At 41.4% G+C, this 24587-nt stretch overlaps 2 protein-coding genes across 5 annotated transcripts; both read left to right on the top strand.

Moving 5' to 3' along the window:
• The first annotated feature begins 317 nt into the window (after positions 1-317).
• Positions 318-2336, top strand: LOC311030876 (serine/threonine-protein kinase/endoribonuclease IRE2-like). The gene is made up of 4 exons (XM_084036908.1): positions 318-427; positions 625-748; positions 1039-1106; positions 1192-2336. The coding sequence occupies exons 1-4, from the start codon at positions 350-352 to the stop codon at positions 1747-1749; spliced, it is 828 nt and encodes a 275-aa protein (XP_083893034.1). The 5' UTR covers positions 318-349; the 3' UTR covers positions 1750-2336.
• Positions 2337-3221: 885 nt separating this feature from the next.
• On the top strand, positions 3222-24032 carry LOC311031373 (sterile alpha motif domain-containing protein 9-like). Of its 4 annotated transcripts, none has more exons than XM_084037657.1 (7): positions 3222-3349; positions 4119-4301; positions 5089-5271; positions 6018-6200; positions 9483-9665; positions 15393-15459; positions 18800-24032. In XM_084037657.1, the coding sequence occupies exons 6-7, from the start codon at positions 15453-15455 to the stop codon at positions 23407-23409; spliced, it is 4617 nt and encodes a 1538-aa protein (XP_083893783.1). In that variant the 5' UTR covers positions 3222-3349; positions 4119-4301; positions 5089-5271; positions 6018-6200; positions 9483-9665; positions 15393-15452; the 3' UTR covers positions 23410-24032. The 4 variants fall into 4 exon arrangements, with proteins under 4 accessions (XP_083893783.1, XP_083893782.1, XP_083893785.1 ...); XM_084037656.1 differs by having other exon boundaries at positions 3292-3349; positions 4047-4301; XM_084037659.1 differs by having other exon boundaries at positions 3292-3349; positions 4047-4301; positions 5946-6200.
• The last annotated feature ends 555 nt before the right edge of the window (positions 24033-24587 follow it).

Genomic DNA, 24587 nt, shown 5'->3' with positions numbered 1-24587 from the left:
GGAGAAATTCTAGCCTGTCTGTTTCCTAGCATGCATAAAGCACCCTCCTGTGGTCACATCAGGCAACTACAACTCTCTTCATGAAACGACAAAAAAATGAACTGTTGAACATTATTCCATAATAAATACATTTAGTAAGCCTGTATTTTTATAGGGGTTACACATGCACGATGCAAACTTTCCCATGGTGAATGGTAGCGATGATTACAGCTCATTTCTTTCCTATATATGCACGTTTGTTATGTGCACATTTGTTTTTTGAATGTTGTGACATCCTGAGATAGTTGTGGTTATCATTAACACTGCACAATGCTGATTCAAATTGAGAGTTTTTTGTTTCATCAACAGGATGTGCAGTGGAATGATCTGGACTGTTCTCAAACACCCGTTTTTCTGGAGCCTGGAGAAGGAGCTGCAGTTCTTTCAGGTCAGCTGTTTACTCTGTACACATCACATGTATTAGGCTGTTTACTGTGCTCTTATAGACTGTCTGTATATAAATTCTTCATAATATCTACTCCAAATGCTTGTAGGATGTAAGAAAAACATAATTTTCAGTTTAAGTCCTTACAACCAAATCACAACCTGCAGAACCGCCTGCTATAATGTTTTTGGTTGCTGCAGGATGTGAGCGACAGAATAGAAAAGGAACCGCTGGACGGACCTATTGTGAGACAGCTGGAGAGAGGAGGGAGGGCTGTGGTCAAGGCTGATTGGAGGGAGCACATCACAGTGCCACTGCAGACGGGTATGAAACTGGCTCAAACTCACACACGTCCCATATAAGGTCCTGCTGCCTGCTGATGTTAAATAGTCTTCTTGTTGCTTGTATGCCTTCAGACATTGGGTTATAGTAAAGCACTGCACAAACTGACTTTGACATGCATGATACATACATATACAAAATACTATAGTGGGTGGTGAAGCATTGTCACCCTTTGAGTATCTCAGTGTCAACCGGTTCTCTTCGGACTTTGAAAATATTGATAGAGACTCAAATGTATATAAAAATGTGTATGTTTTTCTCTTCTTTGGCAGATCTGCGGAAAATCCGCTCCTATAAGGGTGGGTCGGTTAGAGACCTGCTGCGTGCGATGAGAAACAAGGTAGGGATGTATTCTCACGCTCTTTGTGTTTTAAAAGAAACCGGTCTCTACTGCCGGACTCAATGCTTGACCTTCTTCCCGACAGAAACATCATTACAGAGAGTTGCCTGCTGAGGTACAGGAGACCCTGGGCTCCATCCCTGATGACTTTGTGTCCTACTTCACCTCCCGCTTCCCGCACCTGCTAATGCACACATACCTGGCCATGCGGACCTGTGCATCCGAGAGGCCGTTCCTGCCTTACTACTCTGCTGCAGAGCAGCTTGCGAACACACAGGCCCAGCACGCACACCTGGGGCCACACAGACAGAATGAGCCATGCACTCAGCACCTGGCAGCACACACGCCATCACCCTCCTCACAACCACAGGAAGCTGTACAGTCTTCACAGCCGCCGCAGGTCCCTCACGCTACGCCTGCCGAATCGGTGCCCTCGACGTCACCGGATGAGCCCGCGTCTCCACATTTGCCAGTTCAGACCGTGCAGCCAGCACAGTCCACACAGACTGACGTGCCGAGCCAAACATCGAACCCCACGTTTGCCTCCGAATCACCCGCAGATCCTCTCAGGCAAAGAGAACCCAGTGAGTCGGAGACGCTCCCACCACCACATCCTTCTACACTTGACAATGAACCAGTGTGAACTGAACCAGAGTCGGGTGGACCCAGCACAGACGGGAGGGGCAATTGCCTTCAAGAGTGGACACAAAGTGGGATTCGGTTGCAGCACCGTCAGCTGGTGAGGACCAGGCCTGCAGTGCCTGGGATCCACCACTAGGTGCAGCAGCTGCACCCTCAATTAAGTGCCTTCTGCTCAGCCGGGTTGAAATGTCCCCCCAAGACAACCGTCCACAAGTCTGTCTCTGTCTTGAGGAAGTCCGTTGTTGGGAGTTTATCTTGTAGCAGGACTGAGCAGAGAGAATATTTTATTTTATAACGGCATGTCCAAAAAATAGTGTTTGTCCCAAAAACATCTGGCCTCTGTTGTGGGAAACATGTCTGGATGTTGTTGTTGGGTAGTTTTATAGTGCAATGTTGTATTTCGGAGTGAGCCCGTTCACCGCACAGATACTGTATGTATATTTTTGTATAAACTGATTCAGAATTTGAATCCTTGATTATAAATCACTTGATGTGGCCGATGTGCCTTTTTTTTTTTTTTTTTTAAAGATATCGCTGTACGGTATTGTTACAGATCTTTAAAATTGACTATGCTAAATGTGCTTGATTCCAGTTAATGCTGCTAGACTGCTTCTCTTTTGTCAATCAAGACTATTGCGCTGACACGGTAATAGCAGACTGTTCCAAAGGTTGTTCAGGGCGCCACCTGAAAACGGTATGTACTTTTAATCTCATGTGATTATGTGGACAAAATATGAGTCTTAGAGGTCAGGCTGCAGAACTCTCATTTAATAACTTTTCAATGGTGTCAAAGTGAAGTTGATGACTTGCACATTAAATTCTATATTTTTTTTTTTATACTAACATTTTGCTTGTTGATTGACCTTGCTGTATCTGACGATGGGAATTGAGGAATATGGAATATTTAACTACAAGTTGTGCCTAAAAGAAGTCAGTTACATTCATGCACGTTTATTTACAGGTGCTATAAGCTGTTGAACTTAATTCATCCTAAATTGAAATGGTGTCTTCCCATATTTGCGTTCCCGACTATTAAATTGGATATATTTATATATCTGCCACTATTCTACACATAATTGTGGAAGAAATGATGACCCAAACCACCTTCATAACCCTGCTTTTGGAACCAAAGTTGTGCTCTAATGGAATAAACGCTGTCTTGTCTTAAACCAAGACAGAAATATTATTGTAATTATTTGAAAACCGGTTCCTTTTTTTTTTTTCTTCTTCTTTTGTCACTTTAAAAGCTCTGTGGTTGCAATACTCTCCTAAACGATATTACTTAAGTACAATTTGGGCTCTTTCTCTTTATCAATGCAGGACTTTTAAACATGGGATTATTATTATTATTATCATTATTATTATTGTTATTATTATGGTCCTACTGCTACATTTGAACATTTGATTTTGATGACGCAGTGTGGTATGCGGAGCCGCTGTTTCAACTTGTCCTGGACCTTCAATGCATTTCTCCATAAAACGAAACCTGTGCGAGTTCGAGCTGCGCAGGCGCAGTAGGTGCAGCCAAGCAGACAGTTATCGTGAGGTCCAGTGAAGAAGAAGCAGCAGTCTTGACGTTACTGTGTCGCTGTTAATCCAAGGTAAGGACAATGTTCGGCTATGTATTTATGTAATGTAGACGGGCGGAGCGGGGACATGTTGGAAAATAGGCGGGAACAGAACATTTGAGTTGGGACTGATTTGTTTCATCTCAGGAAATGGCGACCACAATCTCTAGAAAGTGTTTTTCTAAAGTGCATGCATTTTACTTTCGCTCCCACTAGTTTATGTTTCTTACATTGGTCTTTAGGGGATATTAACTCATTAATAACGTCGTTCCAGAGGACAATCACAGCATATCTTTTTTCGTTTAAGGACTCTACACTCCCTACGTTTTTAAAGCAAATATTTGTATGTTAACAATGACTCATGAAAAATTGTATGTGAATGGGCTTTCTCAGACAGAATTAGCAAAATATTCTCTCTCTCTCTCATATATTCATATATATATATATATATATATATATATATATATATTCATATATATATATATATTCATATATATACACATATATGATATGATATATATGAATATATATGAATATATATATATATGAATGTATATATATATATATATATGAATGTATATATATATATATATGAATCAACAACAGTGTTGCCCTGGTGACTGACTGACAGGCTGCAGGTTGTAGAGACTGTTTGAGTTGAGAGATGGATTTGATTTCCGTTTGGTGTTTACCAAAATAATTGAAATAAACCATTTTTTTTTGTCCACAGGCAGCGTTATTTCCACGCTTCCCATTGTCTATATTAGAGGATTTACGCTATGTTTTGATTTTGATGACGCAGTGGCAGTGTGGTATGCGGAGCCGCTGTTTCAACTTGTGCTGGACCTGCATTTCTCCATAAAACGAAACCTGTGCGAGTTCGAGCTGCGCAGGCGCAGTAGGTGCAGCCAAGCAGACAGTTATCGTGAGGTCCAGTGAAGAAGAAGCAGCAGTCTTGACGTTACTGCGTCGCTGTTAATCCAAGGTAAGGACAATGTTCGGCTATGTATTTAAGTATTATATGTAATGTAGACGGGCGGAGCGGGGACATGTTGGAAAATAGGATACTGATTTGATCATCTCAGGAAATGGCGACCACAATCTCTAGAAAGTGTTTTTCTAAAGTGCATGCATTTTACTTTCGCTCCCACTAGTTTATGTTTCTTACATTGGTCTTTAGGGGATATTAACTAATTAATAACGTCGTTCCAGAGGACAATCACAGCATATCTTTTTTCGTTTAAGGACTCTACACTCCCTACGTTTTTAAAGCAAATATTTGTATGTTAACAATGACTCATGAAAAATTGTATGTGAATGGGCTTTCTCAGACAGAATTAGCAAAATATTCTCTCTCTCTCTCATATATTCATATATATATATATATGAATATATATATATATATATATATATATATATATATATATATATATATATTCATATATATATATATATTCATATATATACACATATATGATATGATATATATGAATATATATGAATATATATATATATGAATGTATATATATATATATATATATATGAATGTATATATATATATATGAATCAACAACAGTGTTGCCCTGGTGACTGACTGACAGGCTGCAGGTTGTAGAGACTGTTTGAGTTGAGAGATGGATTTGATTTCCGTTTGGTGTTTACCAAAATAATTGAAATAAACCATTTTTTTTTGTCCACAGGCAGCGTTATTTCCACGCTTCCCATTGTCTATATTAGAGGATTTACGCTATGTTTTGATTTTGATGACGCAGTGGCAGTGTGGTATGCGGAGCCGCTGTTTCAACTTGTGCTGGACCTGCATTTCTCCATAAAACGAAACCTGTGCGAGTTCGAGCTGCGCAGGCGCAGTAGGTGCAGCCAAGCAGACAGTTATCGTGAGGTCCAGTGAAGAAGAAGCAGCAGTCTTGACGTTACTGTGTCGCTGTTAATCCAAGGTAAGGACAATGTTCGGCTATGTATTTAAGTATTATATGTAATGTAGACGGGCGGAGCGGGGACATGTTGGAAAATAGGATACTGATTTGTTTCATCTCAGGAAATGGCGACCACAATCTCTAGAAAGTGTTTTTCTAAAGTGCATGCATTTTACTTTCGCTCCCACTAGTTTATGTTTCTTACATTGGTCTTTAGGGGATATTAACTAATTAATAACGTCGTTCCAGAGGACAATCACAGCATATCTTTTTTCGTTTAAGGACTCTACACTCCCTACGTTTTTAAAGCAAATATTTGTATGTTAACAATGACTCGTGAAAAATTGTATGTGAATGGGCTTTCTCAGACAGAATTAGCAAAATATTCTCTCTCTCTCTCATATATTCATATATATATATATATATATATATATTCATATATATATATATATATTCATATATATACACATATATGATATGATATATATGAATATATATGAATATATATATATATGAATGTATATATATATATATATATGAATGTATATATATATATATGAATCAACAACAGTGTTGCCCTGGTGACTGACTGACAGGCTGCAGGTTGTAGAGACTGTTTGAGTTGAGAGATGGATTTGATTTCCGTTTGGTGTTTACCAAAATAATTGAAATAAACCATTTTTTTTTGTCCACAGGCAGCGTTATTTCCACGCTTCCCATTGTCTATATTAGAGGATTTACGCTATGTTTTGATTTTGATGACGCAGTGGCAGTGTGGTATGCGGAGCCGCTGTTTCAACTTGTGCTGGACCTGCATTTCTCCATAAAACGAAACCTGTGCGAGTTCGAGCTGCGCAGGCGCAGTAGGTGCAGCCAAGCAGACAGTTATCGTGAGGTCCAGTGAAGAAGAAGCAGCAGTCTTGACGTTACTGTGTCGCTGTTAATCCAAGGTAAGGACAATGTTCGGCTATGTATTTAAGTATTATATGTAATGTAGACGGGCGGAGCGGGGACATGTTGGAAAATAGGATACTGATTTGATCATCTCAGGAAATGGCGACCACAATCTCTAGAAAGTGTTTTTCTAAAGTGCATGCATTTTACTTTCGCTCCCACTAGTTTATGTTTCTTACATTGGTCTTTAGGGGATATTAACTAATTAATAACGTCGTTCCAGAGGACAATCACAGCATATCTTTTTTCGTTTAAGGACTCTACACTCCCTACGTTTTTAAAGCAAATATTTGTATGTTAACAATGACTCATGAAAAATTGTATGTGAATGGGCTTTCTCAGACAGAATTAGCAAAATATTCTCTCTCTCTCTCATATATTCATATATATATATATATATATATATATATATATATATATATATATATATATATATATTCATATATATATATATATTCATATATATACACATATATGATATGATATATATGAATATATATATATGGGTCAAAGACGAATAAGGATTTTAAAAATGGAAAAAAATGAAATTGGCTAAAAATACCCATTAAGTCACTTTCTATCTTTATTAGAGTGTTTTGTATATCACTCAACAACAGGAATTTGTTTTAAGAATGCAATAAACATTTTTCAGTGAATTATATGATTTCTCCCGTGGGAAATGTCCCCCCTGGGTAACGTATATGGTTTTCAAAATTAATTAAAATTTCTATCATTGTTGGCATTTAAATGTTTTTAGATAATTATAGTTAGAGCTCAACAAATAATTACTTCTCAGAAAACAACATTTTTATCAGAATTAATGTAATATATTTGGACATTTATAGTGAAATGGCTTCATTCGTTCCTGTTTGTCACACAATATTTAGTGCCGAAAAGAGAAAAAAGATGGAAAATGTCTTAAAGATTTTTCACAGTGTAAGTAAAAGGGTTGTTATTGTATCCTCACCTAAAAAAACACAATACTGTAATATAATATGAAATTTGGGTTGAATTATTTGACTGTGTCATTGTTACCCAGAATGACATGCTGTTAGCCAGGAATGACCACTGCACGATTTCAGTGTCAAATATTTCATTAAAGGCTGTTTCAGGACATTTGTAACCAACATAATACAAAGAAACTGACAACTGTTAAAAGATCTGAAAAAGTGATTTCTTCTTTTTTTTTTTTTTAAATCTTTAATTTCATGCAACAATGTAACAGCGACGTAACTATACGAAAACACGTTCGGTTGTTTGTAACAGCATAGCATCAAAACATTCAAACAAGCTTTTTGTTCAACAATGTCAGTGTTAAAGTCACCAAGTGACCAAGTCATTTGCAATGTTAAAATATTAAAATGTTAAAAAACTAGAGTTGATTTTTCTGAATGTAACAATAGATAATCACTTAAAATGCCATGGATTTGATTTCACAATAAACTCACCTAAAAACAACAAATCTTTCAAAGTTTCAGTTAAGTAACTGAGTTATTTATAACAACTACATTTTTAGTCTAATACAGTAAGAAGGAGTCATCAGCTGTATAGGTGTCTGGGGCTTTGATTTGGATTTATCTTTGTAGTACCTAGAAATAAAACAAATGACATGGTATACAGGTTTGATAAATTACCAAGATGCCGATGCTCCAGAAGAAATGTGCCCTACCATAAACATCACATCACATTGCTTAACTAACATATTTTGCGAACAAGTGTAAACCTATTTTTTAATCCTTTTTTAACTGATCTGCATAATCACTTTACTAAATCACAATACCTTTCTCTCTTTTTCTCGAGATACTCAGCCCTAGCTTGTGGCTCAGCATTCTTCCTGGCCCTGAAAAGTCTCTGCCTTTCTTTATTAGACAGTGGCATCTGCAAGGACAAAACTGACCCTTAAACATCGTAAGCTATACTAAAACTTTATTAAAAAACATAAAGATTAGTTCAGTATATATATATATGTAAAAGATATTTATTAGATAGCACAGTTGAGAGAGACAGGAAACGGGTAATGTCCTGTGGTGCTATCATTGAAAAAGATAACAAAAAATGTCATAAAAGTTCAAAAATACATAATATTGCCTCATTAATCGTTTAATTAATCATTAATAATAATAAAAATATAACATTACAACATCAATCAATGCCTAAAAAGCTACAGATACTGATAAAAATCTGAATTGATTTACATGTCCATCCTGGATAACAGAGGACATGTCCTGGGTAACAGAATATCTTTGTTATCCAGGGAGGACATATCGTTATCCAGGGGGGACAAAAAAACAAAATTTCCTTTATAATCAGGCACTAACTGGGTCTACTATATAAAATATTAGCTTAATCTTCAACACATCAATGTCATATTTCACATGAAATAGGTCATTTAAAAAATAAAAAAAATTATAAATATTTTATTAGCGTTATCCAGAAAGACAAATGATTTGAGGACGTCAGGTACGACCGACCGAAAAGGTAAAATATCAACATTTTAAGAGAGACTTACTGACCTTGTGCTCTGTCTTGGGGGTCCTTCGGGGTCTGTTGGCTGATGCAACACCCTGCAATATGACTATCCACATCCAAATATGGTCATATATTGCCGCTTTAAGTGTGTTACCCAGGAGGGACATTTGGGAATCCAAAAGTAGGGACAAAAGTATTTCTTGAATAAAAATGTAAATAAGCTTAGTGTTGTTACTATATTTGTAGGTGTCATTACAAACATCAACACAATTATGCCCCAGTGCATAATTAATGTTTTTATTAAGATTTTTGACATTTTTAGCATATTTTTGTACATAGATTTTAAGCCCGGACGTTATCCAGGAGGGACAGTTTTGTACTTTTGAGCTAAATAGCTCCTTGAATTTTCATTTCTTATAGTAAATACTCCTGTGAATAAGTAAAGTGGGGAGAGTTGAGTAACAAAATGTAGTGTTTTAAAATTTTTATATATTTTTAACATTATAAATATGCTTCGGACACCAGAATTGACATGCCGCGTCTTTGACCCATATATGAATGTATATATATATATATATATGAATGTATATATATATATATGAATCAACAACAGTGTTGCCCTGGTGACTGACTGACAGGCTGCAGGTTGTAGAGACTGTTTGAGTTGAGAGATGGATTTGATTTCCGTTTGGTGTTTACCAAAATAATTGAAATAAACCATTTTTTTTTGTCCACAGGCAGCGTTATTTCCACGCTTCCCATTGTCTATATTAGAGGATTTACGCTATGTTTTGATTTTGATGACGCAGTGGCAGTGTGGTATGCGGAGCCGCTGTTTCAACTTGTGCTGGACCTGCATTTCTCCATAAAACGAAACCTGTGCGAGTTCGAGCTGCGCAGGCGCAGTAGGTGCAGCCAAGCAGACAGTTATCGTGAGGTCCAGTGAAGAAGAAGCAGCAGTCTTGACGTTACTGTATCGCTGTTAATCCAAGGTAAGGACAATGTTCGGCTATGTATTTAAGTATTATATGTAATGTAGACGGGCGGAGCGGGGACATGTTGGAAAATAGGATACTGATTTGTTTCATCTCAGGAAATGGCGACCACAATCTCTAGAAAGTGTTTTTCTAAAGTGCATGCATTTTACTTTCGCTCCCACTAGTTTATGTTTCTTACATTGGTCTTTAGGGGATATTAACTAATTAATAACGTCGTTCCAGAGGACAATCACAGCATATCTTTTTTCGTTTAAGGACTCTACACTCCCTACGTTTTTAAAGCAAATATTTGTATGTTAACAATGACTCATGAAAAATTGTATGTGAATGGGCTTTCTCAGACTCAGACTCAGAATTAGCTAAATATTCTCTCTCTCTCTCTCTCTCTCTCTCTCTCTCATATATTCATATATATATACACTCAACAAAAATATAAACGCAACACTTTTGTTTTTGCTGCCATTTTTCATGAGATGGACTTAAAGATCTAAAATTCATTCCAGATACACAATATTACCATTTCTCTCAAACATTGTTCACAAATCTGTCTAAATGTGTGATAGTGAGCACTTCTGCTTTGCTGAGATAATCCATCCCACCTCACAGGTGTGCCACATCAAGATGCTGATCTGACATCATGATTAGTGCACAGGTGTACCTTATACTGCCCACAATAAAAGGCCACTCTGAAATGTGCAGTTTTGTCTCACAGCAAAATGCCACAGATGCCACAAGCATTGAGGGAGCGTGCAATTGGCATGCTGACAGCAGGAATGTCAACCAGATCTGTTGCTCGTGCATTGAATGTTCATTTCTCCACCATAAGCCGTCTCCAAAGGCGTTTCAGAGAATATGGCAGTACATCCAACCGGCCTCACAACCGCAGACCACGTGTAACCACACCAGCCCAGGACCTCCACATCCAGCAGGTTCACCTCCAAGATCGTCTGAGACCAGCCACTCAGACAGCTGCTGAAACAATTGGTTTGCATAACCAAACAATTTCTGCACAAACTGTCAGAAACCGTCTCAGGGAAGCTCAACTGCATGCTCGTCGTCCTCATCGGGGTCTTGACCTGACTCCAGCTCGTCGCCGTAACAGACTTGAGTGGGCAAATGCTCACATTCGATGGCGTCTGGCATGTTGGAGAGGTGTTCTCTTCACGGATGAATCTCGGTTTACATTGTTCAGGGCAGATGGCAGACAGCGTGTGTGGCGTCGTGTGGGTGAGCGCTTTGCTGATGTCAATGTTGTGGATCGAGTGGCCCATGGTGGTGGTGGGGTTATGGTATGGGCAGGCATCTGTTATGGACGAAGAACACAGGTGCATTTTATTGATGGCATTTTGAATGCACAGAGATACCGTGATGAGATCCTGAGGCCCATTGTTGTGCCATACATCCATGAACATCACCTCATGTTTCAGCAAGATAATGCACGGCCCCATGTTGCAAGGATCTGTACACAATTCTTGGAAGCTGAAAATGTCCCAGTTCTTGCATGGCCAGCATACTCACCGGACATGTCACCCATTGAGCATGTTTGGGATGTGCTTGACCGGCGTTTACGACAGCGTGTACCAGTTCCCACTAATATCCAGCAACTTCGCACAGCCATTGAAGAGGAGTGGACCAACATTCCACAGGCCACAATTGACAATCTGATAAACTCTATGCGAAGAAGATGTGTTGCACTGCATGAGGCAAATGGTGGTCACACCAGATACTGACTGGTTCTGAGTCCCCAGACCCCCAATGAAGCAAAAAATGCACATTTCAGGGTGGCCTTTTATTGTGGACAGTCTAAGGCACACCTGTGCACTAATCATGATGTCAGATCAGCATCTTGATGTGGCACACCTGTGAGGTGGGATGGATTATCTCAGCAAAGCAGAAGTGCTCACTATCACACATTTAGACTGATTTGTGAACAATAGGGGTGTAACGGTACACAAAAATCTCGGTTCGGTACGTACCTCGGTTTTGAGGTCACGGTTCGGTTCATTTTCGGTACAGTAAGAAAACAAAATGCAAACTATAAATGTGCTAGTTGTTTATTACTTTTGTGCTTTTAACAGTAGGAACATGCACTGGAGCTAGAATGCTGCTCAAAAATATAAATACAAGTATTTAAAATATTTATTTAAAAAATAACAGACTGTTTCTTTAAAAAATATATTTTCTCCATCTGATGTGCAAAATTGAACAGTTGCAACACTAAATAGTTTCAAGTTGTTGCTCGGATTAAATAACATGAATAAGGCTCAGACTGTTTTTTTAAAAACAAATCTTTTCTCCATCTGATGTGCAAAATTGAACAGGGCAGGGAGAGGCTGTTTAAACGCGGTGGGGAGCTGTGTTTGCACTAACGCTCGTTACGCTCGTCTTTCTCCTCATTGTAGCGATGTTCACGTGGGGGTGGTGCCGTTTCAAATGCGTCAACAGGTTTGACGTGTTGCCAGAAATATACCCGACCTCACATGAACAATGTCGGCAAACTGCTTTGCCGAAGTGTTCCCAAACGGGAGACCTTAATGTCGCGGGAGGGTCCTCCAACTCTGGCTTGTTGCCAACGCTAGCGGCATTAGCCATGACGTCCGCTACTACTGCTGTTTATTGTGTCGCGGTGTGCGCAACTGCGCATGTGCGGCTGCAGCATGCTCCACAAATGCGGTCCTCTACTTAATATGTCCGAATGGAAACTCGTTCGGTACGCCTCCGTTCCGAACCAAGCACCCCGTACCGAAACGGTTCAATACAAATACATGTACCGTTACACCCCTAGTGAACAATGTTTGAGAGAAATGGTAATATTGTGTATCTGCAATGAATTTTAGATCTTTAAGTCCATCTCATGAAAAATGGGAGCAAAAACAAGTGTTGCGTTTATATTTTTGTTGAGTGTATATATATATATGTATATATTCATATACATATATATATTCATATAAATATATATACATATATGAATATATATATATGAATATATATAGCAAAATATTCTCTCTCTCATATATATATATATGTATATATATATATATATGAATATATATATATATATATGAATGTATATATATATTCATATATATATATATGAATGTATATATGAATGTTGTGGAGAAGTTGTGGAGAAGTTTAAAGCAGGGTTAGGTTATAAAAAAATATCCAAAGCTTTGAACATCTCAAGGAGCACTGTTCAATCCATCATCCAAAAATGGAAGAAGTATGCCACAACTGCTAACCTACCAAGACATGGCCGTCCACCTAAACTGACAGACCGAGCGAGGAGAGCACTGGTGAGAGAAGCTGCCAAGAGGCCCATGGTCACTCTGGAGGAGTTGCAGAAATCCACAGCTCAGGTGGGAGAATCTGTCCACAGGACAACTATAAGTTGTGTACTCCACAAATCTGGCCTTTATGGAAGAGTAGCAAGAAGAAAGCCATTGTTAAAAAACAGACATAAGAAGTCCCGCCACAAGCCATGTTGGGGACACAGCAAACATGTGGAAGAAGGTGCTCTGGTCAGACGAGACCAAAGTTGAACTTTTTGGCCTGAATGCAAAGCGCTATGTGTGGCGGAAAAGTAACACTGCTCATCACCCTGAACACACCATCCCCACTGTGAAACATGGTGGTGGCAGCCTCATGCTGTGGGGATGCTTTTCTTCAGCAGGGACAGGGAAGCTGGTCAGAGTTGATGGGAGGATGGATGGAGCTAAATACAGGGCAATCCTGGAAGAAAACCTGTTGGAGGCTGCAAAAGACTCGAGACTGGGAAGGAGATTCACCTTCCAGCAAGACAATGACCCTAAACATACAGCCAGAGCTACAATGGAATGGTTTAGATCAAAGAATATTCATGTGTTAGAATGGCCCAGTCAAAGTCCAGACCTAAATCCAATTGAGAATCTCTGCAAGACTTGAAAGTTTCTGTTCACAGATGCTCTCCATCCAATCTGGTTGAGCTTGAGCTATTTTGCAAAGAAGAATGGGCAAAAAATTCAGTCTCTAGATGTGCAAAGCTGGTAGAGACATACCCCAAAAGACTTGCAGCTGTAATTGCAGCGAAAGGTGGCTCTACAAAGTATTCAATGCTCCTAGATGGGAAAACCTGGAGCATCGAAGGCTAACATGGAAGGATCTTTGGGAAATGGAAGGAAGCCAAATCAGCTTCATCATCAGAGCCACCTATGATGTTCTTCCTACGCCCAAGAACCTAAACCAATGGTTTGGAGAAGATCCTGCTTGTGCGCTTTGCCAAAACCCTGCAACACTGAGGCACATCCTCACCGGCTGTAAAACCAGTTTGTCCCAAGGTCGCTATACCTGGAGACACAACCAGGTCCTAAGACAACTGGCAATCACCCTGGAAGGAAGGAGAACTACCCACAATGCCCTCCCTCCCCCAATGCCTAGACATTCAAACACCACCCCTTTTGTAAGAGCAGGACAACTCCCAGCAAAGACACCTGCAAGAGCGGAAGCAACCCTCCTAGACACTGCCCGGGACTGGAGAATGCAGGTTGACTTAGACCAGAAACTCATCTTTCCGCCTGAGATCATTACAACTAACCTCAGGCCGGACTTGGTCTTGTGGTCAACCTCCCAGAAGTCTGTGTTCATTGTAGAACTAACTGTACCATGGGAAGCTGCAGTTGGTGAAGCATATGAACGCAAACGACTAAAGTACACTGACATAGCAGCCGAAGCAGAACAACGCGGCTGGCGTGCCCAGGTGCTTCCGGTTGAGGTCGGTTCTAGAGGATTCGTTGCCACGTCCACAACCAAGCTTCTTAAGGGAATGGGAGTGCGAGGACAGGCCTTCCGAAAAGCCGTCAAATCACTGTCAGAGGCTGCCGAACGAAGCAGCAGATGGCTATAGATCAAGAGAAAGGACCCCAATTGGGCTGCAAAGTGACCATTGAGGGGTAAAAGCTGAGGGGGGCGCACCTGGGACGCCAGGTGTCGCCGTTGAGCCCTGTGGAAGTGTCGTGGGCTCATCAACGAAACGCTAGTGAAACAGGGTGCCCACCTGAAGACCCCAGGGATGCTTTTACTCCTACCCCACTCAACAATGTTACACAAGTTCTGATTATCTAAGGGATTGTAATATCTAGTCCTATAAGCGCAAATTGACACAGGGGGGCTGAATACAAATGCACACCACACTTTTCAGATTTTTATTTGCTTAAATTTTTGTAAACCATGTATCATTTTCGTTCCACTTCACAATTATGTGTTACTTTGTGTTGGTCTATCACATAAAATCTCAATAAAATACATTTAAGTTTGTGGTTGTAGAGTGACAAAATGTGAAAAAGTTCAAGGGGTATGAATACTTTTTCAAGGCATTGTATATATGTATGTATGTGTATATATATATATTCATATATATATTCATATATTCTCTGTAGCGGTCAGTTGAGAGCATAACTGTAACTGATAACTGAGCATAATATGTCAAATGTATCATCCCGGCTACTCCCAGACTACATTTGGTTATACAGACACCACATTTGTTTAAAGTCCCTGCCCTCAAGATACAGATTAGAGACATTGTACCTAGTGTATTGTCCTTCCTGCCATTATAATATGAATGTGACCCATAATCATCCATCTAGTCAAGATCCTTCCTTCAGATTCGACCCGTCTCTTCCACACATGTCAAAATGTCTTTTCCGCCGCCCTGGCAGTAATGAAGAATGATCTTATATCTTGCAGATGGAATGTGATGATCGTAAAAACCAATGTTGATTATGTGACGAAGAAAGGAGAGCAAAAATGATGGGTGAGTGAGTGAAGTGTTGAGACGTCCGTCCTTCTTTTCAGTACAAGGGGCCGCCAGACTTTGATATGTGTGCAGTGATACCTTTTTGGCTGGATCGAGAGGGCCACACCTATAAATGGCCTTGTGGCTAAGTAAGTAAGTAACTGGCTGATCAGATTGCACCAGTCGAAACTCCTCACCAGCATTATATTTAGTCACCACAACACTGTGACACTATTAATATGTGCAACACCTTAGTATGGAACCAGTATTCGTAAATTGCAGACTATTAACAGGGAACTATCACAGTATGGCATACAGCGGTACTAACGCTACAATAACAAAACAGGAAGGATATGTTGAGTGCTTCCTTCGCTTCATCAACAACAGTGTTGCCCTGGTGACTGACTGACAGACTGCAGGTTGTAGAGACTGTTTGAGTTGAGAGATGGATTTAATTTCCGTTTGGTGTTTACCAAAATAATTGAAATAAACAATTTTTTTTGTCCACAGGCAGCGTTATTTCCACGCTTCCCATTGTCTATATTAGAGGATTTACGCTATGTTAGAAGCCGTGCAATGCCTTCGAGTTGCGGCGAGTGTTGAGAGATGGGGCGCCGCCGCCTCCCGCAAGCTCTCGAAAATCTTTTAGACTGACCGTTGATCTAAAATAAAGACAGATTCAGCAACTGCGTAGCTTATTTCTCGCATAAAATGTTTTCAGAAACACATTTTGGTGAACTATTGTCGTAAAATAAGAGAAAGTTTCCAAACGAGCCGCCATGTTGGTCAGTTTGAAATCCGGGAGCAGTTAGTGGGTCATGCTATGTAGAGTCGAGGTGAAGTCTGAACAGGTGAGTCTTTTCGGAAGATGGCAAATGACTCTGCTGTCCTGACATTAGTCGGGAGTTCGTTCCACCACTGAGGCGCCAGAACAGAGAAGAGTCTGGACTTTGCTGAGCGACATTTGTTTGATTTCAGCGATGGTGGTACCAGCCGGCCAGCTGAAGTAGAGGAGCGAAGTGCTGCACTGAGGTTTGACCAGTGTTTGAAGGTAGATGGGTGCCGTTCCATTGATGGCCCTGAAGGCCAGTGCCATCGTCTTGAATTGGATGCGTGCTGCAACAGGGAGCCAGTGGAGGTCACGGAGGAGGGGGGTCACATGGGAGAATTTGGGTAGATTGAAGATAAGGCGTGCTGCAGCGTTCTGGATACGCTGCAATGGTTTAATCGCAGAGGCCGGGAGTCCGGCCAGGAGAGAGTTGCAGTAGTCAAGGCTGGAGATGACCAGTGCTTGGACGAGGAGTTGCGTTGCATCCTTTGTGAGGAAGGTCCGAATCCTGCGGATATTGTAGAGGGCAAATCTGCAGGATCGGGCCACAGCAGTGATGTTGGCGGTGCAGGATAGTTGGTCATCGAGGATTACACCCAAGTTCCTCGCAGTTGACGACGGCAATACTGTGATGCCCTCGACAGTGACCGACAGGTCCATGTGAGGGCAGTCTTTCCCTGGGATGAAGAGGAGTTCGGTTTTATTCAGGTTAAGCTTGAGGTGTCCAGACAGAGATGTCAGCTAGACAGTCCGAGATGCGAGTTGCAATGTGAGTGTCAGAGATTGGGGGAAAAGAGAGGAACAGCTGGGTGTCATCTGCGTAGCAATGGTAGGAGAATCCATGCGATGTGATAACAGAACCTAGTGATCTGGTGTATAGTGAGAACAGAAGCGGTCCTAATACTGAGCCTTGAGGGACACCCGTGTCCAGAGAACAGGGTTTGGACATAGAGCCATTCCATGTGACCTGAAAGGAGCGATTTGTCAGGTATGATGTGAACCAGGTTAGAGCAGAGTCAGTTATGCCAACTTCTGCCAGAGTGGAGAGGAGGATTTGGTGGTTGACTGTGTCGAATGCAGCAGATAGGTCGAGGAGAATGAGAACGGAGGAGTGGGATGAGGCTCTGGCGTCTCGCAGGGACTCGGTCACTGTGAGGAGGGCCGTCTCAGTGGAGTGAGCAGTCCTGAATCCTGATTGATTAGGGTCAAGGAGGTTGTTCTGCAAGAGATAGGATGACAGTTGGTTGTAGGCGGCACGTTCCAAGGTTTTAGAGAGGAATGAAAGAAGAGATACAGGTCTGTAGCTTTGGATGTCAGTAGCGTCTAGGGTGGGTTTTTTAAGGACAGGCTTTCTTAAAAGCTGCTGGAATGACACCTGAGGTGAGGGAGGAGTTGATCAGGGTGGTGAGGAATGGCAAGATGTCGTGTGAGATGTCCTGGAGAAGAGGGGAGGGAATCGGGTCAAGGGAGCAGGTGGTGGCACGGTTAGATGTAACAAGTGCGTGAACGTCTTCAGAGGTGAGGGGGCTAAAGCTGGTAAGACCATCAGAGTTGAGAGTTGGGGGAGATGTCTTCTGGGAGGGAATAGGCGTGAATGAGGAGCTGATGTCATTTACTTTCTTGGTAAAGTTAGTTGCAAAATCATCGGCAGTATGGGAGGAAGGGGGGGAGGGGTAGGAGGGGTGAGGAGGGAGGAGAACACGGAGAAGAGTTTCCTGGGGTTGGAGGCGGAAGAGTTGATCTTTGCCAGGTAGAAGGCAGATTTAGCTGCCGAAACAGTTGAGGTGAAGTCAGAGAGGAGGTGGTGGTAGTGAGCAAGGTCCTTGTGCTGGCCCGATTTCTTCCATTTTCTCTCTGACGCTCGCAACAATGATCTGTTGGTTCGCAGAGGTTCGGACAGCCAGGGAGGGGAGGGAGATGATCACGCAGGTCGTGAGATTGGGGGACAGAGAGTGTCCAAAGAAGAGGAGAGTGAGGACATCAGGATGGAGGAGGCTTCCTCAGTATGCATTAAGGAGAACTGTTCTGTGGATGGTAGTGAGGAAATAACAGTTGAGGAGAGAGCGGAGGGAGTGAGAGATTTCAGGTTGCGGCGGCTGGTGACAGTTCGAGGCGTAGAGGGGAGGGATGTGGTGGGCTTCATGGGGAGGGAGAAAGTTGTTACCGTAATATGGCAGCTGCGGAGCACCTAGTATTCTATAGGTTCAAATAGACACAAAATCTTGTTTTTATTCATTATACTGGTAGTCCGTTTTGCTAAAATAGAAATAGGGGCCTGTCTCTAATTCTGGGCCGCGATACACTTGAGTAAATAAAGGCCCGGGCCTATATTAGAGGATTTAAAGTAATCACGTTAAAATTACATTGAAAGACAATTTATTATCATATTGAATTATTACGACTGTTTTACTAATCATCTCTAAATTTGAAAACTGTTCCTGAATGTGGAAGACAACCATAGTGCTTCTCTGATTATTTATTTATTTCTAATCAAACCTTTTGTTTTTTCTGTCCTTTCTCACCATACAGCTGATGAACTTGAGCAGTCCCCCAAGGGATGGACTGAATCTCAAGTAAGCAACTGGCTAAGGTCCATTGGAATTAAAGAGCAGTACATAGAAAAGCTCTATGAGGAAGAAGTAGATGGAAAAATTCTTCTTGCACTGGATGAGGACTTTTTGAAGTCGAAGATTTGCATGAAATCAGGGCCTGCTCATTTGATTATTCAAAAGAGAGATGAGCTCATCAATTACAAGCAAAAGTCTCAAGAGAAGAAAAAAAACACCAAAAAGGTTTTGGAACAGAAAAACAGTAATCCAACATCTCTTCCCACAACAAGTGAAGGTCCTCCAGCACAGATTCCTGCGGGAGATCAAGTGACCTTAAAGGACAGACAAACAGCTCAGGAAGAATGTGTGTTGATGTCAAAGGAAGACTGCAGACCGCGGCCATTTGATCAAGAAGGGATTGATTTCGTATATGTAAAGCACAGAGTCCTGCAACCGGAATCGGGGGCTTTTAATTTGACATCTCCGTGCCATGAATTCAAGTCTCTTTCTGTGGCAGCTGAGTTGGAGCGCACAAGACTCCAAGCTAAGTTTGCCAAAGAGGTCCTTAAATTTGCGACTGGCTGTATGAATATCAGAACGAACGGTACAATACACTTTGGTGTTATGGACAGCAAGGAGGACGCAGGATATGTGCACGGTGAGATAATCGGCATCCCTGTGCAAGACAAAGACATTTATGTAGATGCTTTGGACTACATTGAAAGGAGTTTCTCCTCTGGCGCGGAGCACGTACGCCAGTGTGTACGCCCGCCAAGGTTCATTGAGGTTATAGATCAAAATACTACAGAAAAGAGGTATGTGGTCGAGGTTGACATCATGCCTTTAATAAATATCGTTAAGGGCAAGGTGTATGAAGTTCGTCTGCCAAACTTCAAAGAGACGTCAAACAAAGTAGAATTTGAGAAAGAAACGATCCTGCGGAGGGTGGGATCAAAAACGGAGCCAGTGAGAGACAAAGAACTAAGTGATTTCTACGAGCGAGTCAAAGATCGGGATGCCCTAAGAGAGGAAGCAGAGAAGAATCAGTTCCGGTGTGCTCCAGACTCCTCCCAAGACCTCGGAAGGAAACTCAACATGCTAATGACGAGTGGGAAGAAATTCATCGAGAAAGATAAATGGTTCATATTCGTCACAAACAAATTCAACCCTGATGACCTTTGCAACATTGATTGGCTGCTTAACATGGCGGTGTTCTGTGTGTTTGACTTCGATCCAGACTCAAAGATCCAAGGTCTTTGCAGTAAATACCTTCAGCATCACGTTGCAAACATGCATTCTCTGCAAAGCTACAGGATGCCCGGTGACATGAGCGTCAAAGAATTCACGAGCTACTTGCATCTGTTTGAGCAAACTAGCTGGATCTTTTGTAATGGCCGTTGCGACTTCAAAGGGAATGAAGCTTCGTGCGACGAAATGACTTGGATCAAGACAAAAATGACTTTACTGCGGGAATCTGTGTCTTTGATCTGTAAACAGATCTTGCCAAAAGGGACATTCCAGGTCATCTTTCTTCTCACATCACCAGTTGAGAAACCACTCTTGCACACCTTTAATGAGTTTTTCACTGACATGGAAGGCCATGAAGACATCATCTGCATCTGTGAATCAGAGAAAAACTTCCAGAAGTGGCAAAGCTTTGCAGAGGGGTCATGTGGAAAAGAAACTCTGGACAATTCCAGTATTGTCGGGATGAAAATGAGTCACATTAATGCAACGCTGCAGAAAATACAACCTGTAAAAGCATGTGCCAGCAAACACTTGCCGGTCTTTGTGAAAGGGACATGTCTTCTTGAAACGCACAAAGAGGAACAGATGTATCCTCTGGAAATTCTGACAGTCGATCATTGCGATGAAACAAGCAAAGAATTCATCGAGGAGGAGAAGGAAAACATTGACCATCAGTTCTACCGTGGCGGGAGAATAAACTGGTTGAATTTCTGGCTTGCTGAGCACGGGCATGTTGGAGAGATAATTGAAAGAGATGCGTATAAAGAGGTTTCCAAACTTCTCAACGAGGCTTTGAAGTGGAATGCAGATCAAACTCCGGTGAACAGTATAAACATCTACCACCATCCAGGAAGTGGTGGGAGCACTGTGGCAAGACAGGTGCTGTGGAACAACAGGAAAGATCTTAGGTGTGCACTTGTGAAGCCGACATACTCAGCTGCTGTTGTGGCGCAACATTCAGTTGAACTAAGAGAATATGAGGAAAAAGATCCACAGACGTGTCTTCCTGTGCTTCTCCTCATTGAAGACTCGGACAAAGAATATCTGGATGATCTCAGGAACGAACTGGAGGTTGCCGTTAACACCAAAAGAATCCAGTATGGAACTCTGTGTTTCATCTTGTTGAGCTGCAGACGATCCCATAACCCAGAGAAGAGATGCAAGGAGTCTCCATTACAGAACGTGTCTGTCACTCACGCACTGTCTGATCAGGAGAGGAGAAAGTTTGCCGGAAAACGAGAGGCGCTTGAGGAACGATATGCACCGAAATTCATCCTGACGTTTGTTTTGATGAGTGAAGGATTCAATGAGAAGTATGTTCAAGAGTTTGTGGAACATTTGCTCCAAGGCATTAACCATCAATCTGTTGTCACTCGCCTCATTCTCTATGTGGCACTGCTGAACACCTATGTTCAAAACTCTTTCATCTCTCAGTCCCATTGTCAAGCCTTGCTTGCCATCACCATTCACCTGGAAAGGTTTCGCCAGCATGGGTTTGAGAAATCCCTCAGTGATCAGGCTAAACTAGTGTTCTTGCACCTTAGAGATGAAAATACGCACATTAAATCAATCCGAATCATCCACCCGCTCGTTGCAAAGGAAATTCTCCAACAGCTTTTGGGGAACCAGCAGACCCAAAGCAGTTTGGCAATGGATTTGCTCTGTGACGACATGCTTTTTGAGCACAGATTTGGAAGGGACGAATATCGGTCACTTTTGAGAGCACTTTTTATGAGGCGATCCAGGAAAAGCAAAGGTGACAAATATGATAGCCTTTTCTCTCCTTTCATTGAGCATGTGTGTGAAATTGAGAAAAGCCCAGACAAAGCAATGGAGTTACTCAAGAAAGCTTTTGAGCGTTTTCTTAAATGTCCATTCTTTGCACAACAACTTGCTCGTCTTCATTACACTTATGAAAAGTTCGAAGAGGCAAAATACTGGGCAGACACAGCGGCCAAACAGCTGCCCAACAACTCATACATACTTGACACAAAGGCGCAGGTGTACAGGAAATGGTTCCAAGCAAAATGCAAAGCGATGGACGGTGTCCAAAAGACAGCCCAAAATACAGCAGATGCTGTGGAGACTGCACTGAAAGCCATTGAGTGTTTTCAAGAATGTGAGAAAGCAGCTGATGCAGACATGGAATTTGTCAGCAGCTCATGGTTTTTCTCTGAAGTTGAAGTGGGATGCAGCCTGCTCAAACTGATCTCTTCATTACAAGTTTTTGCAAACGGAACCAATGGCCATTCAGAGTGCATGAAGTACCTGTTAACAGAGTACATTCCTGAGGAAGTTATAGATGCCTGGGAACCATTTCATGGCCGTTTGAAAAAACTCAACAAGACGATGCAAGATGCCTTGGAATGGATATCTGAGGACCTCGGTTACTTCCAGACAGACATTGGTATAGATGGAGAAGAGCCCCCAGAAAGTCCTGGAGAGAAGATAAATCATCCACTTAAATGGTTGGCAAAGAAATCTTCAGAGTATGGGAAGTATTTCAGTAAATCTTATTCTACTGCACATCAGGGGCAATCAGTCCCAGCCAATCTAACTCCTTTCCAAAAACGCATGATCATCTATCATCTTGGTGGGGGTAACATAACATCCATTCTGTCAAAGCTAACTGACCAGAGGGAGGCGGTATGTCTTCTCGAGACAATCCTTTCTCTCTACCCCAGCAATCCAAAAAAGGCCAAATTTGGTCAAAGGGATATCATCAATTACATAATGGCCCACCTTACTCTAAACTGCCTGTCACCACACACTCAACAGGTAGCTTCTCTGAAAGATCTGCAGGCACTTTGCCATCAGTTCCCAACTGATAAAAGGAAATGTTTACCAAGTGCCCTGTTCTTGCTTACCTTGCTATTCTGGCCACAGGATGAAGACACCCATCATGAAAAAGAAACCAAATATGAAATTGTGCAAGAAGCCATTGAAAACCTGGAAAAAGACTACTGGACCAAGATGAAGGACATTCCTCAGCGGAAAAGAAGGCTGTACACCCATTTTTTTCTGGGCAGTGGCAATGGACTGGATAGATTTGTCCACAAGAAAAAGTTTGAAAAAGTCACAAAGGTGTTCTCGGTCTCTGAGAAACGCTTGAAATGGTTTAGGGGTGAGGCCTGGAAAAAGCCTGAGATTGCCACAATGCTGAAATGTGTTTCTGGATGGACTGAAGATGGAGTGGTGTACCTTGAAGGCCCCAAGAAAAAGAAGTTCAGTGTAGCGCCTCTCCATGTACCATCAGTGCCTCATAGCAATGAAAACGTCACGTTCTACCTTGGATTCACGTTCAGAGGCCCTGTCGCCTGCAACATCATTGTGAAACAGTAGTTTGTTTTTTAACAATGATCATGTTCCTGAAGCATGGGCCTAGAATCCACCTCATTAAGAGAAAGAACAATTGAAAAAGAAAAAGATCTGGTCAAAACACAAAGCTAAGTTTGGTATTTATATATGCATTTTACCCTCCTGGTTCACTCATTTGTCACATCACGCATCGATTACTGCAATGCCCTCCTCACTGGACTCCCCACCAAACTCATCAACAGACTGCAAATCATTCAGAACTCAGCCGCCCGGATCATCACCCGCACCAAATCAGCTGACCACATCACCCCTGTTCTCATTCAACTTCACTGGCTCCCGGTACAATACCGCATCCACTACAAAAACCTCCTCCTCCTACCATGGGTGCCCGATCCTTCAGCTGCTCAGCACCCAGGTTCTGGAACTCCCTCCCCCCACACATAAGACAGTCGGACACCATCACAACCTTCAAGTCACAACTCAAAACTCACCTGTTCAAATTAGCTTACACTCTATAACTGGACACTATGCACTTCACTTGTTTTTATCACATTGTCTTGTTTTTATCATGTTTGTTTTTAAATTTTGTAAGATTTTATACTTTTTAAGGTGACCTTGGGTGACATGAAAGGCGCCTCTAAATTAAATGTATTATTATTATTTAGAAATAGATATGCATGTAAATTCGCTGAAAAATATAGCTAGTGTTGTAAAAATAACATCATTTTTGTGTATATATCAACATGGGCAATGATATGATTTACTTTTTATTATTTTCAGATTGTATGTAGATCCAGTTCAGATGGACTACAGGTCACAACTAGCAACTAAATGCATCCTAATGCAATTGAGTATTTGTGTGTGTTTCCCAATCGGTGTTATCATTTGGAAACTGAACTAGACAGAAAAAAATGCAGATTAATTTTGGTTCATAGTGGAAACCGTACTCAATCTTCTATGTTTTCCAGGATATAACAGAGAAAGCAATGGAATTAAATGGAATAATTTCATGGAAATTGTGTGTTTTAACAATAAATGTTCAAAACAGATAAACTGCAACATGATGAACATTTGGAGAAGAATGTGTAAATATATTGATGTGCAACAAAACACATGTAGTAAAGTATGGAATTTAGTGGTTTTATGTGCTTTACACATTATGAAAACACACTTGTCCTTAAAAATGAAACAGTTCCTCTTCA

This window comes from Eutrigla gurnardus, assembly GCF_963514095.1.
Source record: "Eutrigla gurnardus genome assembly, chromosome: 20".
Taxonomy (NCBI): domain Eukaryota; kingdom Metazoa; phylum Chordata; class Actinopteri; order Perciformes; family Triglidae; genus Eutrigla; species Eutrigla gurnardus.
Note: the sequence above shows the minus strand (reverse complement) of the source record. Positions and strands in the feature narration are given on the sequence as shown.